The following is a 16838-nucleotide window of genomic DNA, read 5'->3' as shown; positions in this document are numbered from 1 at the left end:
CAACATAGAATTTCTTAGACTGTAAATGTCAATCATGTCCTTTATTACTGAGAGGAATAGTTTACAGGCCTGTGAGTGCTATTGTATTAGATTAGACATATTTGGCCTACCACACAACTTTTGAATCATGGGAAATTCAAATTCGATTCATTTCTTATCCATTGTTTGTTTGATATTAAATAAATGCAATTTATTATAAACTAATGACAACAATAGAGTATTTATTAGATCTGGATCAACAGGCCGATAGCTGATTAACAGGCTACTCCAGTAGGCCCATTGAATTGTAAATGAACTTAGTGTATTTATTTGGATGCCAAATTGGAGATGGTTTGATGGCACAGAGATGAAACGGTGAATAAACACAACGCATTAAATCACATCTGATGAAATCTCTGCTTCACAAATATCCCAATTTCCTTTTGCTAAGCCTCATTTGGATACAACTAAAGTCAATCATAGAATGTAAACATTTTTGAAGGAGAAAATTAGTTATGTTAATCCATAGGCCTACTGGACCCATCGCAATGGTTAAAAATAAGATGCGGGAGGAGGGAGGGAGAGGCAGCGGGTGAAGAAGACAACGTTTGGACTGTCCCGCGTTTCACCGAGTACAACGACAGAATGCAGTTAACAACGTAGCAGCGGAAGCTGTTTCGACCTCAATCATGGATTCACCTATCTGACACTGAGCTGTGGATTTGTTTTTCTCATAGTTGCTATGTATTGCGTGACTATCTATCAGATCCATAATCACCGTCGGAAAATGTGATATAGTGACTGGAGACAGTGCAGCGTTGAGCTCGGTAGCCTGCCTACCTTCCTTATCTACTCTAGTTGCGTACTGGGGATAGGCTATATGCTCGGTCTGTCCGTACGTCCGTGTGCCTCTTTCGGTGACTGGGACATAGTTGAACCGCACTACTCGACTATTGTTGGATAAATGACTTATGAAAGTCTCTTCGAGTTCAGTGGACAGAGCCAGCGGCTGTATGGGAAATGAATGTGCCCGGGAAACAGCAACCTGAACTGTTAGAGCGACCAGCCAGCCTCTTGGTTCCAACTTGGGCAAGTAGAGGGTCTCGCTGCCTTTATTTAGCCTACTAAAGATGTATGACGTTTTAGTGTATTTAATCAGATATGCCCCAGTTCTGCTGTAAAGGGAAGGTCAGGTTTTATAACAAATGATCAAAGCAGTATATAATTGCACCGTGGATGCTTGAGAAGCAGCAGAATTTGAAGAAATATTGCACTCATAGAACGTGTTTTTGTTTGTTGGTACGTTGACAATCTGTTCTGCCTTCATGCATTCATTGAGTTCCCGTATTGGATTACAACTACTGTTCCTACGTAGGCTTGTGTTTATCAATAAATATGATACAAATGTTTAAAAAAAAAAATAATAATCCCAGTAGGGCTACAATAATATCTCATCTAATACCAGACTTGGCTAATATAGAAAGCAGCAAGACTATTTACCACATATCAGTTATTATTGTATGGTTCTGGTTTGAGTCTTATTTGAACATAAAATGACTTTTATATATTTTTTAATATTTGTTAATTTTTTTTATTACAATTGTATTGACAATTGTCACATGTTGTCAAGAGTGGGATGGTATGAAGAATACCTACACTGAGATATTTTACTCATTAGTTGTGGTGCAACCCATACGTTCATCATCTCCCATCTATGTAGGTTTGAGGTTGGCCCTAAGCCTATTAGAATTTTAAATACATTTGGTAGGTGCTTATTTGTTCTATTATATTTGTGCTATTTCACATGCGTGTATGTGTGAATTGGAAATGTTTTTTTTGTTTTTTTTGTTGCACATCCCATGGGGTCACGGCCAGGGATCAGCCATTATCAACGGTGACCTTGGAGAAATTAGAGTTAAGTGCCATGCTCAAGGGCACATCGGCAGATTTGTTTTGGCTTTGTCAACTCAAGGATTCAAACTAGTGACATTTTTGTTACTGGCCCAGCGCTCTAACCACTAGACTCTTAGGGAAACAAGCGTACCAAAATGATTATTTGCAGAGGGATAGGTTTCTACCAAGAACCATTTTCATATGAAGAACCCTTTTTTTGGAAGATGAGGGTTCTTTGCAAGGCAGAGGGTTCAACCTAGAATCATTCTCAGCCTAAGAACCCTTTTTGGGAAAAAAATGGTTCCCCTGTGGGGACAAACAGAAGAACCCTATATGGCTTTACTAAGAACCTCTTTTTCTAAGAGTGTAGGCTTCCTGCCGTCCCCATTTTGGGTTAGCCTAACATGCATGTTATTCAATCATTTCATCCAAACTGCTCTCGGGTGTCTGTGTAGCCAGGCGCTAATATAGAACTTGGTTCTATTCTAATGACACGCTGCAAGTCCCGCCTCTCCCATTTACTCATTGGTTTTTAAGAGCATATACCCATGTGGGTAATGGAAAGATGAACAAGGTCCACACTCCCAGTTCAGTTGGTGGACGATAACGCATCTTTTAAGTTGGTTGCCAACCGCCATATAAAATCCACAGAAGAAGGAAGCTGAACGAGGAGAGATTGATTAAAGAAAACAAACTTAAAAACTAACTAGGTTTCCCCTTTTTATCCGTGCATTAATCGTCGGAGTAACGAACACTTTTATGTGAATCAAAAATGGGTCAAAATTCTATAAAGATCCGTAATAAAAAGAACCATATTCATTACAGGTAAACATTGGGTTGTTATTTTATCTCCCGGGACAAATTAGCCTGCAACAGCAAGCTAGCTAAATGTCCATGAATGTTTGTGTTTCGACCTGTCCCCAAATTAATATAGTTGGTTCACAGTTGGTTTTGGTATTTTAACCTGTGTGAGGATATGAACTCATCTGGTGGGGTTAGACCTTGCATAGACCTAAAACAGTGTGCACTTTGCATAGACCTAAAACAGTGTGCACCTTGCATAGACCTTAAACAGTGTGCACCTTGCATAGACCTGAAACAGTGTGCACCTTGCATAGACCTGAAACAGTGTGCACCTTGCATAGACCTGAAACAGTGTGCACCTTGCATAGACCTGAAACAGTGTGCACCTTGCATAGACCTGAAACAGTGTGCACCGTGCATAGACCTAAAACAGTGTGCACCTTGCATAGACCTGAAACAGTGTGCACCTTGCATAGACCTGAAACAGTGTGCACCTTGCATAGACCTAAAACAGTGTGCACCTTGCATAGACCTGAAACAGTGTGCACCTTGCATAGACCTGAAACAGTGTGCATCTTGAATAGACCTAAAACAGTTGACCATAATAATAATAAGACTAGCATGTATTTGTTTTCAATGGGCTCGGTTCACTCATAGTGGATGCAGGTCTGGTTTATAAACTATGCCCGAGTTTAAGTCGTGACTCCCCACAGGGGAACCATTTTTTTTTTTTTTGCTAAATTATTGGTCGAAAGAGCTGATCTGATTAATCAAAATACTGATTAGTGGATCAGAATTGGGCTGCCTGTATAAACGCCAGACATTGTCCCTGAGATCGAGGCTCAGTCTGATATTTCTCCATCATTGGTCTCTCCTCTCCTTCCCCATGATGTTAAATGACCATGATGTTTATAAACCCCCCCCCCCCCCCCCCCCCCCCCGATATTCTTCCGTTATTGAAAGTGAATTTCCCAAATTTTTGTTTGCTATAGGTGAAATAACCCTCCAATGTCAGAAAGACCTGGAGAGACAAAAGTTGGATCTTCGATGTTAAATGTAGATATGACGTAATCATAAGTAGCGGTAAGACTTCCGACATAAGCAAGTACTGTACTGCGTTTACACAGCCAGCCCATTTCTGATCTTTTTCCACTAATTGGTCTTTTGACCAATCAGATCAGCTCTTTTGCCAGTGAAAGATCAGAATGGGCTGCCTGTATAAATGCACCCAGAGAGAGTATGAAGTAAAGAGGTTAAACCCATTAGCATTTCTTGTCACGCAGCCGTCACGTTGCATGACGGAGTGACTTCCTGTGAGTGAATACATGCTCAGAAGCGTCACTGAATGTACCTTAAAGCTCACAGACAAGAAAATAGATTGTTAGATAAGGTTATTTATTTACTGGTGAGCAAACCCTTTTTTTAGTCAGAAATAATTGTCTTCTGTTATGAATCTCAGTCATGATTCAAGACTATTTTTCACAAGGTGTTCAACCATTCACCTTCTTCCCACCACGGGATCAACAGCCTGTATTTCCACTGTTGGGTCTGGTTTTTAGGATGATTACCTCTGTTGACAAAACATTAGGAACACCTCTTTCCATGACATAGACTGACCATGAAGGGCAGAAGACAGATGAAAGATTTTTAAAGCTTTGAGACATTTGAGACACGGATTGTGCATGTGCCATTTTAGAGGGTGAATGGACAAGACAAAAGATTTAAGTGACTTTGAAATGGTTCTGGTAGTAGGTGCCAGACGCACCGGTTTGAGTATATTCAAGAACTGCAAAGCTGCTGGGTTTTTCACTCAACAGTTTTTCCCGTGTGTGTCAAGAATGGTCCACCACCCAAAGGACATCCAGGCATCTTGACACAACTGTGGGAAGCATTGGAGTCAACATGGGCCAGTATCCCTGTGGAACGCTTTCGACACCTTGTAGAGTCCATGGGCCGACGAATTGAGGCTGTTCTCAGGGCAAAAGGGGGGGATGCAACTCAATATTAGGAAGGTGTTCCTAATGTTTTGTGCACTCGGTGTAGATTTGCAATCAATAAAATGTATTTATAAAGCCCTATTTACATCAGCAGATGTCACAAAGTGCTGTACAGAAACCCAGCCTAAAACCCCCTAAACAGCAAGCAATGCAGATGTAGAAGAACATGGACCTTTAAACTACCCTTATGTCTTTTTAGACGAATGTTTACAGTCTTGTTTTGTAGATGATCCCACATTATATTGCTAATAGAGAAAAACACTATCTGCCCCCCCCCCCCCCCCCCCCCCATCCATCCATCACTTCAGTTACATTCTCCAGGGACTGATCACCCATTCTGAGGTATATTAAGGCCCAGCAGTATCTGTACTATCAGACTATGTTCTAATCTGCCTTCAGGATTTGGTCTTTTTGGTTATTATTCTTTATTTTAAACATCTCCTTTGATTTATGCTGTAATGAAAACTGTGAAGTTAAAAAAACATGCATCTCCCCCCCCCCCCCCCCCCCCCCCCCTCTCCTCCTTTTAGCATGGGCAGCAGAAACGTAATTACACCCCCAGTGGAGTGTGAAAGTCGATGGAGTTGTAGCCAGGAAATCAATCAGGCGTTAATATTAAAACAAGTCAGTCCTGCTCTAGTATCTGTTTTGAGAATGTCATATCCAGAGCCACCGTGGTGGCTTTTACCAGCCTCTGATGTACTGATCGGAAGCAATACAATCTCAAACAGATAATGATTCTCCTATGTTTCCTTTGAGACCGGCTTGGTGATACCTATTTAAATATTGTCCTGAGATGTTTACTTAGTCAATTAAAATGCAACTCATCCGTTGCTTAATTATTAGTGCCCCAACAATCTTTCATTGACATTTTCATTTTGATCTAAGGCGGGGGACCTCATGAATTTTAATGACGTCCCATGCATTTCAAAATGAGATTTTTTTTTTGTTTGTATTTTTCTTATCTGCCTCGTCTCCTATAAAATCTGGCATTTCGTAAGTGTCCACTAGATTCTACTGATTTTGTAATTATTATTATTATTATTATTATTAAAATTATATTGACTATAAATCATTATGCTGGATTGTAATTATCCTTGAATTCCTGAATGGTCACAACAGTCAAATGTAAGATAAATAGGTGTACTTTTCACAGCCCCAGATTGCATTTCAAGTTAGATATTTAAAACTGAAGCAGCAAATGATGCTTGGCCCTCAACTGAGCATCAATTTGCTGACATTATCTCTCTAAGGTAGGTTTAAATGACCTCCAACCAGAAGGAAGCTGTCATGACATGATCCCTCGAGGGTAGGTTTAAATGACCTCCAACCAGGGGGAAGCTGTCATGACATTATCCCTCGAGGGTAGGTTTAAATGACCTCCAACCAGAAGGAAGCTGTCATGACATGATCCCTCGAGGGTAGGTTTAAATGACCTCCAACCAGGGGGAAGCTGTCATGACATTATCCCTCGAGGGTAGGTTTAAATGACCTCCAACCAGAGGGAAGCTGTCATGACATTATCCCTCGAGGGTAGGTTTAAATGACCTCCAACCAGAAGGAAGCTGTCATGACATGATCCCTCGAGGGTAGGTTTAAATGACCTCCAACCAGGGGGAAGCTGTCATGACATTATCCCTCGAGGGTAGGTTTAAATGACCTCCAACCAGAGGGAAGCTGTCATGACATTATCCCTCGAGGGTAGGTTTAAATGACCTCCATCCAGAAGGAAGCTGTCATGACATTATCCCTCGAGGGTAGGTTTAAATGACCTCCAACCAGAAGGAAGCTGTCATGACATTATCCCTCGAGGGTAGGTTTAAATGACCTCCATCCAGAAGGAAGCTGTCATGACATTATCCCTCGAGGGTAGGTTTAAATGACCTCCATCCAGAAGGAAGCTGTCATGACATTATCCCTCGAGGGTAGGTTTAAATGACCTCCAACCAGAAGGAAGCTGTCATGACATTATCCCTCGAGGGTAGGTTTAAATGACCTCCATCCAGAAGGAAGCTGTCATGACATTATCCCTCGAGGGTAGGTTTAAATGACCTCCAACCAGAAGGAAGCTGTCATGACATTATCCCCCGAGGGTAGTTTTAAATGACTTCCAACCAGGGGGAAGCTGCCATGAGTACTTCTGTGTTGTTTTTCATCCTCTGCCTGTATTCCATTGACTTCACTTTTGATTCCAGACTGAAAGATCATGAAAGGGAAACGGATGAAAGACCAAGCCTGACAAAAGCACTGATTGTGACACCTGCCAAGAACACCCAGTATTTGTCTTTTATCCATATCCTTTTGGAACTGATCATTTCTATCCATTGCTGCATGTGGACTATGGACTCAGTAGTACTATTCTGTAGTCTTGTTCTTGTTCCATTTGACTTCTAGGTGATTACTGCTCTATGCTGTGCTTCAGTTCTATAATCAATCAATAATTATGGAATGTTTCTGGTATTTCTAAAATAATTCCACACAATCGGTAGCTACCTGGAACCAAGCGTAATGTGGTGTCGTTTTTTGTTGTTGTTTTCAATTAATCTCAGAAAACATTTAAAGTGTTATTTACTATGAGGTTATTAGGTCATTACCGTTTTAATACGTTGTTATTAAGTCAACGTTGTAAGTAGTGGTCTGTAAAATAAAGTGTTACTGATATTACCCTTATTAGCTGACCCATAATGCACAAGCATTTAAGCCAATTTACACAGACGTTTAAAAAAAAATCTTAAGTCATTTAAAATATTTATTCAACAATGTATTCATTTATGACACTAGTGTGGGAATGTAGTTCTATGTCAAAATAACCATGAATCCTGAAGGCCATAAATGTATGACCACTGTTACCATGAATCCTGAAGGCCGTCAATTTCAGACCACTGTTACCATGAATCCTGAAGGCCGTCAATATCAGACCAGTGTTACCATGAATCCTGAAGGCCGTCAATTTCAGACCACTGTTACCATGAATCCTGAAGGCCGTCAATTTCAGACCAGTGTTACCATGAATCCTGAAGGCCGTCAATTTCAGACCACTGTTACCATGAATCCTGAAGGCTGTCAATTTCAGACCAGTGTTACCATGAATCCTGAAGGCCGTCAATTTCAGACCACTGTTACCATGAATCCTGAAGGCCGTCAATTTCAGACCACTGTTACCATGAATCCTGAAGGCCGTCAATTTCAGACCACTGTTACCATGAATCCTGAAGGCCGTCAATATCAGACCAGTGTTACCATGAATCCTGAAGGCCGTCAATTTCAGACCACTGTTACCATGAATCCTGAAGGCCGTCAATTTCAGACCACTGTTACCATGAATCCTGAAGGCCATCAATATCAGACCACTGTTACCATGAATCCTGAAGGCCATCAATATCAGACCAGTGTCACCATGAATCCTGAAGGCGTCAATATCAGACCAGTATTACCATGAATCCTGAAGGCCGTCAATTTCAGACCAGTGTTACCATGAATCCTGTAGGCCGTCAATTTCAGACCAGTGTTACCATGAATCCTGAAGGCCGTCAATTTCAGACCAGTGTTACCATGAATCCTGAAGGCGTCAATTTCAGACCAGTGTTACCATGAATCCTGAAGGCGTCAATTTCAGACCAGTGTTTCTCATGTGGCTGTTTCTCTCCCCTGGTTTCTCATGTGGCTGTTTCTCTCCCCTTGTTTCTCATGTGGCTGTTTCTCTCCCCTGGTTTCTCATGTGGCTGTTTCTCATGTGGTTGTTTCTCTCCCCTGGTTTCTCATGTGGCTGTTTCTCATGTGGCTGTTTCTCTCCCCTGGTTTCTCATGTGGCTGTTTCTCTCCCCTGGTTTCTCATGTGGCTGTTTCTCTCCCCTGGTTTTTCATGTGGTTGTTTCTCTCCCCTGGTTTCTCATGTGGCTGTTTCTCTCCCCTGGTTTCTCATGTGGCTGTTTCTCATGTGGCTGTTTCTCTCCCCTGGTTTATCATGTGGCTGTTTCTCTCCCCTGGTTTATCATGTGGCTGTTTCTCTCCCCTGGTTTATCATGTGGCTGTTTCTCATGTGGCTGTTTGTCTCCCCTGGTTTATCATGTGGCTGTTTCTCATGTTGCTGTTTCTCTCCCCTGGTTTCTCATGTGGCTGTTTCTCATGTGACTGTTTCTTTCCACTGGTTTCTCATGTGGCTGTTTCTCTCCCCTGGTTTCTCATGTGGCTGTTTCTCATGTGGCTGTTTCTCTCCCCTGGTTTATCATGTGGCTGTTTCTCATGTGGCTGTTTCTCTCCCTTGGTTTATCATGTGGCTGTTTCTCTCCCCTGGTTTCTCATGTGGCTGTTTCTCTCCCCTGGTTTATCATGTGGCCGTTTCTCTCCCCTGGTTTATCATGTGGCTGTTTCTCTCCCCTGGTTTCTCATGTGGCTGTTTCTCATGTGGCTGTTTCTCTCCCCTGGTTTCTCATGTGGCTGTTTCTCATGTGACTGTTTCTCTCCACTGGTTTATCATGTGTCTGTTTCTCTCCCCTGGTTTCTCATGTGGCTGTTTTTCATGTGGCTGTTTCCTCTGGTTTATCATGTGTCTGTTTCTCTCCCCTGGTTTCTCATGTGGCTGTTTCTCATGTGGCCGTTTCTCATGTGGCTGTTTCTCTCCCCTGGTTTCTCATGTGGCTGTTTCTCATGTGACTGTTTCTCTCCCCTGGTTTATCATGTGGCTGTTTCTCTCCCCTGGCTTCTCATGTGGCTGTTTTTCATGTGGCTGTTTCCTCTGGTTTCTCATGTGGTAGTTTTTGTTCGGTAATGAAAGACCAATACCCACTGAGGAGAGTGTCCTATAGAGGAACTGACCGTCGGAGAAGTAGATTTGGTGCACTGACGCTCCGGGCCTGTATGTCAGACTGTCTTCTCTCTGGCTGTGCCATCGATGCCCCCTCCCTCCACCGATGCTACACTGCCTTTCCAATCCAATCTGCTTCAACTCCAAGCCTTTCATCCCCGGCCAAATAGAGACGTTTAATCTCCATTTGTTGTTTGTTGATTTAGCTTTTTAAAATGTAACCTTTATTTAACTAGGCAAGTCAGTTAAGAACAAATTCTTATTTATAATGACGACCTACCAGGGAACAGTGGGTCAACTGCCTTATTCAAGGGCAGAACCACGATTTTTTTTTTTACCTTATCAGCTCGGGGATTCGATCCAGCAACCTTTCGGCTACTGACCCACCTGCCGCTCCGACGCCCAGATACTTTTCTGTAATGAAATACAAGTTAAAAGGTACAATGCAGTCTTTTATTTTAATTTTAAATATCTCAATGATTTCTGGGTAACAATTAATTCCCTTACTGTGATTGTTTTCATTTAAAATGGTCAAAAAAACCCAGCTTCTTAGCAAATTTCTCAAGCAAGAATGTATTTAGGACTGTGGGGGGGGGGGGGGGGGGGGGGGGGCTGAAAAGTAGCTGTTATTGGCAGAGAGGTTTGGAACTCTCTTTCTTATTGGACTATTCATTAATTGACATGTCACCAGGCAGGCAAAAACTCCATCCCACCAAAAACAGGCTAAAATTTCAGCTCTTACACTAAAAATGACGTTATCATAATTTTCCACAATTTCTTTTCATTTTTACTGTATTCTACAATGTAGAAAATAGTCCAAAATTAAGAAAAACCCTTGAATGAGTAGGTGTGTCCAACCTTTTGGCTGGTACTGTATGTGGAAAGGACACGTTTCTATGTTTTGTAGTAAAAAAAAATGTTTCCAATGACATCATCAACCATTACTAAATACCATTAGTAATTTTTTTTTTTTTTTAATGCACACTGACGATGCACACCGTTGATGTCAACTGAAACACTTATCTTCCCATATTATTATTTTTTTACTACAAAACATAGAAACACACAATTTTCACATCATGTTGATGTTTGGGTGGTGCTGCAGATTATGAAAATGAAGTAGAACATTTTAAAAATAGATTGGAGTTACGCTATGATAGTGTGATAGGGTCTTTTTCCTACGACTCGGGGAAACCATGCAGCTTATTCATCTACAGATTAAAAGTTCACGGCGATGAGCTTGATGTTCTTTTCGAATGAATATCGAAAGGTTCTGGTGACATGATACTTGGCTGCCGTTTGACAAATAAAAATCATCCCATAATAATCTCATCATGTTGCCTATACCCCCACTATACACTATGAGTGCGAGCTGTTGGCTAGAGCACAGTGCCAAGACCAGAGTGGGCACATTCGCTATTACAATTTAACGTTTTTAGTGACAGAACCATAAGAGAAGTGGGAAAATGCGATGGAAACCCATTTAACTTGTCATTTTTAATTCGGTACATGGGAAATTGAAATACAAAAAATGATGTTTTTTTTTTTTCTTCATGTGCACTACGTCATCACGCACAGCCTTTTATCCGCAATAAGTACCTTTTATGGGAAGCACATCTCTGGTGGGAAAATGCATGCATATTTTTTCATGTGGATTTTACAATGATTCGCATATTTATTTTTTTGCCAATTGGATGGATTCCCAGCTACAGGCGTATGGCACTAATAGGCTTTGTACTTTCTTTTCACCCCATCTGCATCCAGATAGAATGCTAGATTTAATTATCGTGTTAAGTCGTGTGTATTGTCCAGCAGTATTTTCCCTTAGTCTCTACATACATCTTTGAAGTATATTTATCTCCTCCTGGAAGTCGAGGGGAAAATGCATGACCTAAATTCCAAACTGTGTTTTAAAAATAAATTTACCTCCTCTCTAAAACTTTTTAAAAAAAAAAGAGGCATGGATCAAATGTTTGTGCTATTACATCCTAGTAGATCACTCGTTGGGTTTAGTGAAAACACAAATTTGGTTTAAAAGATAAAATATTTTTTGCTATTTTAAATCATTGAGATTTACCACATTAACACTTTACTGGAAGTTGCTTCTTATGAAATGGGGTTGAAAACATAAAAGGTTCGACAAAAGTTTGAAATAGTAGAACCACATTTTTTTTTCATTGTGGCATATTTGTTTTGCGGTGTCATAGACTTCAAAATGAACACTTCTTCTGTAGAAATTTCGACATGTCAACTTTTGTTAGCAGAATGTGTGATCTCTCCTGGCTAATTGCATCACCCGCAGTTGAGAAACAGGGAAGGTGAAGACACTCAAGTGCATGTCGAAGAGCTCTGACAAGATGAGAAGGGTGTCTCTCTTCTCCCACCACCATGGTACTGGGTCTTGAGGTGTGGGAAGTGAAGGCTTCTGTACAACTGCATCTTGTTGTGAACTCATTGAATGATGGCTATACAGGTTGGCTCTGCGTTGTTTTCTTGAGCTATTTTTCCAAGAGTTTTCAAAGAGCTCCTCTAAGGCGGACATCTTGGTCTTCTTGTGACGTTCTTGGGAAGTCTTCACAAGAGATAGTAGAATGGTGCCGGAGAGGCTGATGTTTCATGTGCTCCTAACCAACTGTAACGGTTGTCTATTCGGTGGAAGGAGAGGAGGACCAAAGCGCAGCGTGGTATGTGTTCATGATATATTTATTTAAACTCAGAACACTAAACAAAATAACAAAGAGAATGAAACGAAACCCGAAACAGTTCTGTAAGGTGACGAAAAAACATTAAACAGAAAATAATCACCCACAAAACACAGGTGGGAAAAGGCTACCTAAGTATGATTCTCAATCAGAGACAACGAACGACACCTGCCTCTGATTGAGAACCATACCAGGCCAAACACATAAACACAACATAGAAAAAAGAACATAGACTACCCACCCCAACTCACGCCCTGACCAAACTAACACAAAGACATAAATAAAGGAACTAAGGTCAGAACGTGACACCAACTGTGTTATTTGTATTAAAAAAATAGCATTGTTTGTAACTTATGTTGTACATAATGTTGTTGCTACCGTCTCTTATGACCGAAAATAACTTCTGGACATCAGAACAGCGATTACTCACCACCAGCTGGTAGAAGCTTGAAGGGTATACTGCTTTCCTGGGAACAGGCCCAAATCCCCGTCATTTGCGTGAAAAGAAGACGGAGAAAAAGGGGGTGGGGGGTCGGGCTGCCTTCTGAGAATTCGTAGGTGAGTGAGTAAACCCCCACTGCCATCCTGTTCTATTGGCAATCATGCAATCATTGGAAAATACATTTGATGTCCTAGGAGCAAGATTAAACTACCAAAGGGAGATTAAAAACTCTATTTTATGTTTCACCGAGTAGTGGCTGAACGACGACATGAACAACATGCAGCTGCCGGATTTTACACTGTATCGGCCGGATAGAACAGCAGCCTCTGGTAAGACAAGGGGTGGCGGCCTATGTATATTTGTAAACAACAGCTGGTGCACGATATCTAAGGAAGTCAATGTTTTTCTTGCCTGAGGTAGAGTATCTCATGATAAGTTGTAGACCACACTATCTACCTAGAGAGTTTTCATCTGTATTTTTTGTAGCTGTCTACATACCACCACAGACTGATGCTGGCACTAAGACCGCACTCAATGAGTTGTATACGGGCATAAGTAAACAGGAAAACGCTCATCCAGAGGCGGCGCTCTTAGTGGCCAGGGACTTTAATGCAGGGTAACTTAAATAAGTTTTAGCAAATTTCCACCAGCATGTTAAATGTGCAACCAGAGGAGAAAATAACTCTAGACCACCTTTACTCTACATGCAGAGTACGTACAAAGCTCTCCCTCGCCCTCCATTTTGTCAAATCTGACCATAATTCTATCCTCCTGATTCCTGCTTACAAGCAAAAATGAAAGCAGGAAGCACCAGTGACTCAGTCTATAAAAAAGTGATCAGATGAAGCAGATGCTAAGCTACAGGACTGTTTTGCTAGCACAGACTGGAATATGTTCTGGGATTCTTCCGGAGGCCTTGAGGAGTACACCACATCAGTCACTGGCGTGATCAATAAGTGCATCGAGGACGTCGTCCCCACAGTGGCTGTACGTACATACCCCAACCAGAAGCCATGGAATACAGGCAACATCCGCATTGAGCTAAAGGGTAATGCTGCCGCTTTCAAGGAGCGGGACAAATATGAAAGCTTACAAGAAATCCTGCTATCCCCTCTGATGAACCATCAAACAGGCAAAGCATCAATACAGGACTAAGATTTAATCGTACTACACTGACTCCGACACTCGTCGGATGTGTCAGGGCTTGCAAATTATTACAGACTACAAATCAAAGCGCAGCCGAGAGCTCCCCAGTGACACGAGCCTACCAGATGAGCCCAATTACTTCTATGCTCACTTCGAGGCAAGTAACACTGAAGCATGCATGAGAGCATCAGCTGTTCTGGACGACTGTGTGTTCACGCTCTCCGCAGCCGATGTGAGTAAGACCTTTAAACAGGTCAACATCCACAAGGCCGCAGGGCCAGATGGATTACCAGGACGTGTACTGCGAGCATGCGCTGACCAACTGGCAAATGTCTTCACTGACATTTTCAACCTCTCCCTTTCTGAGTCTTTAATACCAACATGTTTCAAGCAGAACACCATAGTCCCTGTGTCCAAGAACACTAAGGTAACCTGCCTATATGACTACCGACCCGCAGCACTCACGTCTGTGGCCATGAAGTTCTTTGAAAGGCTGGTCATGGCTCACATCAACACCATTATCCCAGAAACCCTATACCTACTCCAATTTGCAAACCTCCCTAACAGATCCACAGATGATGCAATCTCTATTACACTCCACACTGCCCTTTCCCACCTGAACAAAAGGAACACCTATGTGAGAATGCTATTAATTGACTACAGCTCAGCGACAACACCATAGTGCCCTCAAAGCTCATCACTAAGCTAAGGAGGTAACAACATATCCGCCATGCTGATCCTCAACACGGGGGCCCATCAGGGGCGAGTGCTCATTCCCCTCCTGTACTCCCTGTTCACTCATGACTGCATGGCCAGGCACGTCTCCAACACCCTCATTCATTTTGTCGATGACACAACAGTGGTAGAACATATCACCGACAACGACGAGACAGCTTATAGGGAAGAGGTCAAGGACCTGGCCGTGTGGTGCCAGGACAACAAAATCTCCCTCAACATCATCAAGACAAAGGAGTTGATTGTGGACTACAGGAAAAGGAGCATGCCCCTATTCTCATTGGCAGGGCTGTAGTGGAGCAGGTTGAGAGCTTCACGTTCCTTGGTGTCCACATCACCAACAAACTAACAGGGTCCAAGCACACCAAGACAGTTGTGAACAGGGCACGACAAAACCTATTCCCCCTATTCACCATCAAGAGCATCCTGACTGGTTGCATCACTGCCTGGTATGGCAACTGCTCGGCCTCCGACCGAAAGGCACTACAGAGGGTAGTGCGTACAGCCCAGTACATCACTGGGGCCAAGCTTACTGCCATCCAGGACCTCTATACCAGGCGGTGTCAGAAGAAGGCCCTAAAAATTGTCAAAGACTCCAGCCACCCTAGTCATAGGCTGTTCTCTCTGCTACCGCACAGCAAGCGGTACCGGAGTGCCAAGTCTAGGTTCAAGAGGCTTCTAAACAGCTTCTACCCCCAAGCCATAAGACTCTAATCAAGATCTAATCAAATGGCCACCCGGACTATTTGATTTGCTCCCCCACCCCCTCTTTTAAACTGCTGCTACTCTCTGTTATTATCTATGCATAGTCTCTTTAATAACTCTACCTACATGTACATATTAACGCAATTACCTCGACTAAACGGTGCCCCCGCACATTGACTCTGTACCAGTACACCCTGTATATAGCCTCCAAATTGACTCTGTACCAGTACCCCCTGTATATAGCCTCCACATTGACTCTGTACCAGTACCCCCTGTATATAGCCTCCACATTGACTCTGTACTGGTACCCCCTGTATATAGCCTCCACATTGACTCTGTAGCGGTACCCTCTGTATATAGCCTCCACATTGACTCTGTATCGGTACCCCCTGTATATAGCCTCCACATTGACTCTGTACCAGTACCCCCTGTATATAGCCTCCACATTGACTCTGTACCAGTACCCCCTGTATATAGCCTCCACATTGACTCTGTACCAGTACCCCCTGTATATAGCCTCCACATTGACTCTGTAGCGGTACCCCCTGTATATAGCCTCCACATTGACTCTGTATCGGTACCCCCTGTATATAGCCTCCACATTGACTCTGTACTGGTACCCCCTGTATGTAGCCTCCACATTGACTCTGTACCGGTACCCCCTGTATATAGCCTCCACATTGATTCTGTACCAGTACCCCCTGTATATAGCCTCCACATTGACTCTGTACCAGTACCCCCTGTATATAGCCTCCACATTGACTCTGTACTGGTACCCCCTGTATATAGCCTCCACATTGACTCTGTACCGGTACCCCCTGTATATAGCCTCCACATTGACTCTGTACTGGTACCCCCTGTATATAGCCTCCACATTGACTCTGTACCAGTACCCCTGTATATAGCCTCCACATTGACTCTGTACCAGTACCCCCTGTATATAGCCTCCACATTGACTCTGTACCAGTACCCCTGTATATAGCCTCCACATTGACTCTGTACCAGTACCCCCTGTATATAGCCTCCACATTGACTCAGTACCAGTGCCCCCTGTATATATTCTCCACATTGACTCTGTACCAGTACCCCCTGTATATAGCCTCCACATTGACTCTGTACCAATACCCCTGTATATAGCCTCCACATTGACTCTGTACCAGTACCCCCTGTATATAGCCTCCACATTGACTCTGTACCAGGACCCCTGTATATAGCCTCCACATTGACTCTGTACCGGTACCCCCTGTATATAGCCTCCACATTGACTCTGTACCAGTACCCCCTGTATATAGCCTCCACATTGACTCTGTACCAGTACCCACTGTATATAGCCTCCACATTGACTCTGTACCGGTACCCCCTGTATATAGCCTCCACATTGACTCTGTACCGGTACCCCCTGTATATAGCCTCCACATTGACTCTGTACCAGTACCCCCTGTATATAGCCTCCACATTGACTCTGTACCGGTACCCCCTGTATATAGCCTCCACATTGACTCTGTACCGGTACCCCCTGTATATAGCCTCCACATTGACTCTGTACCGGTACCCCCTGTATAGAGCCTCCACATTGACTCTGTACCAGTACCCCCTGTATATAGCCTCCACATTGACTCTGTACCGATACC

The 16838-nt window shown here is 42.9% G+C and overlaps 1 protein-coding gene across 2 annotated transcripts in view; it reads left to right on the top strand.

Moving 5' to 3' along the window:
- The first annotated feature begins 551 nt into the window (after positions 1–551).
- Positions 552–16838, top strand: part of LOC139374373 (gamma-2-syntrophin-like) — a 76729-nt gene continuing 60442 nt past the window's right edge. The window contains exon 1 of one of the 2 annotated variants that reach the window (XM_071115415.1): positions 552–1068. Coding sequence is in view for 1 of the 2 variants with exons in the window: in XM_071115414.1 (XP_070971515.1) it covers positions 1000–1068 (69 nt within the window). In the remaining variant the exon portion in view is untranslated. The remainder of the gene's footprint in view (positions 1069–16838) is intronic. The other variant, XM_071115414.1, reaches the window with a different exon arrangement.

Source organism: Oncorhynchus clarkii, chromosome 19 (assembly GCF_045791955.1).
Source record: "Oncorhynchus clarkii lewisi isolate Uvic-CL-2024 chromosome 19, UVic_Ocla_1.0, whole genome shotgun sequence".
Taxonomy (NCBI): Eukaryota; Metazoa; Chordata; class Actinopteri; order Salmoniformes; family Salmonidae; genus Oncorhynchus; species Oncorhynchus clarkii.
This window is presented reverse-complemented; position numbering and strand designations above follow the sequence as displayed.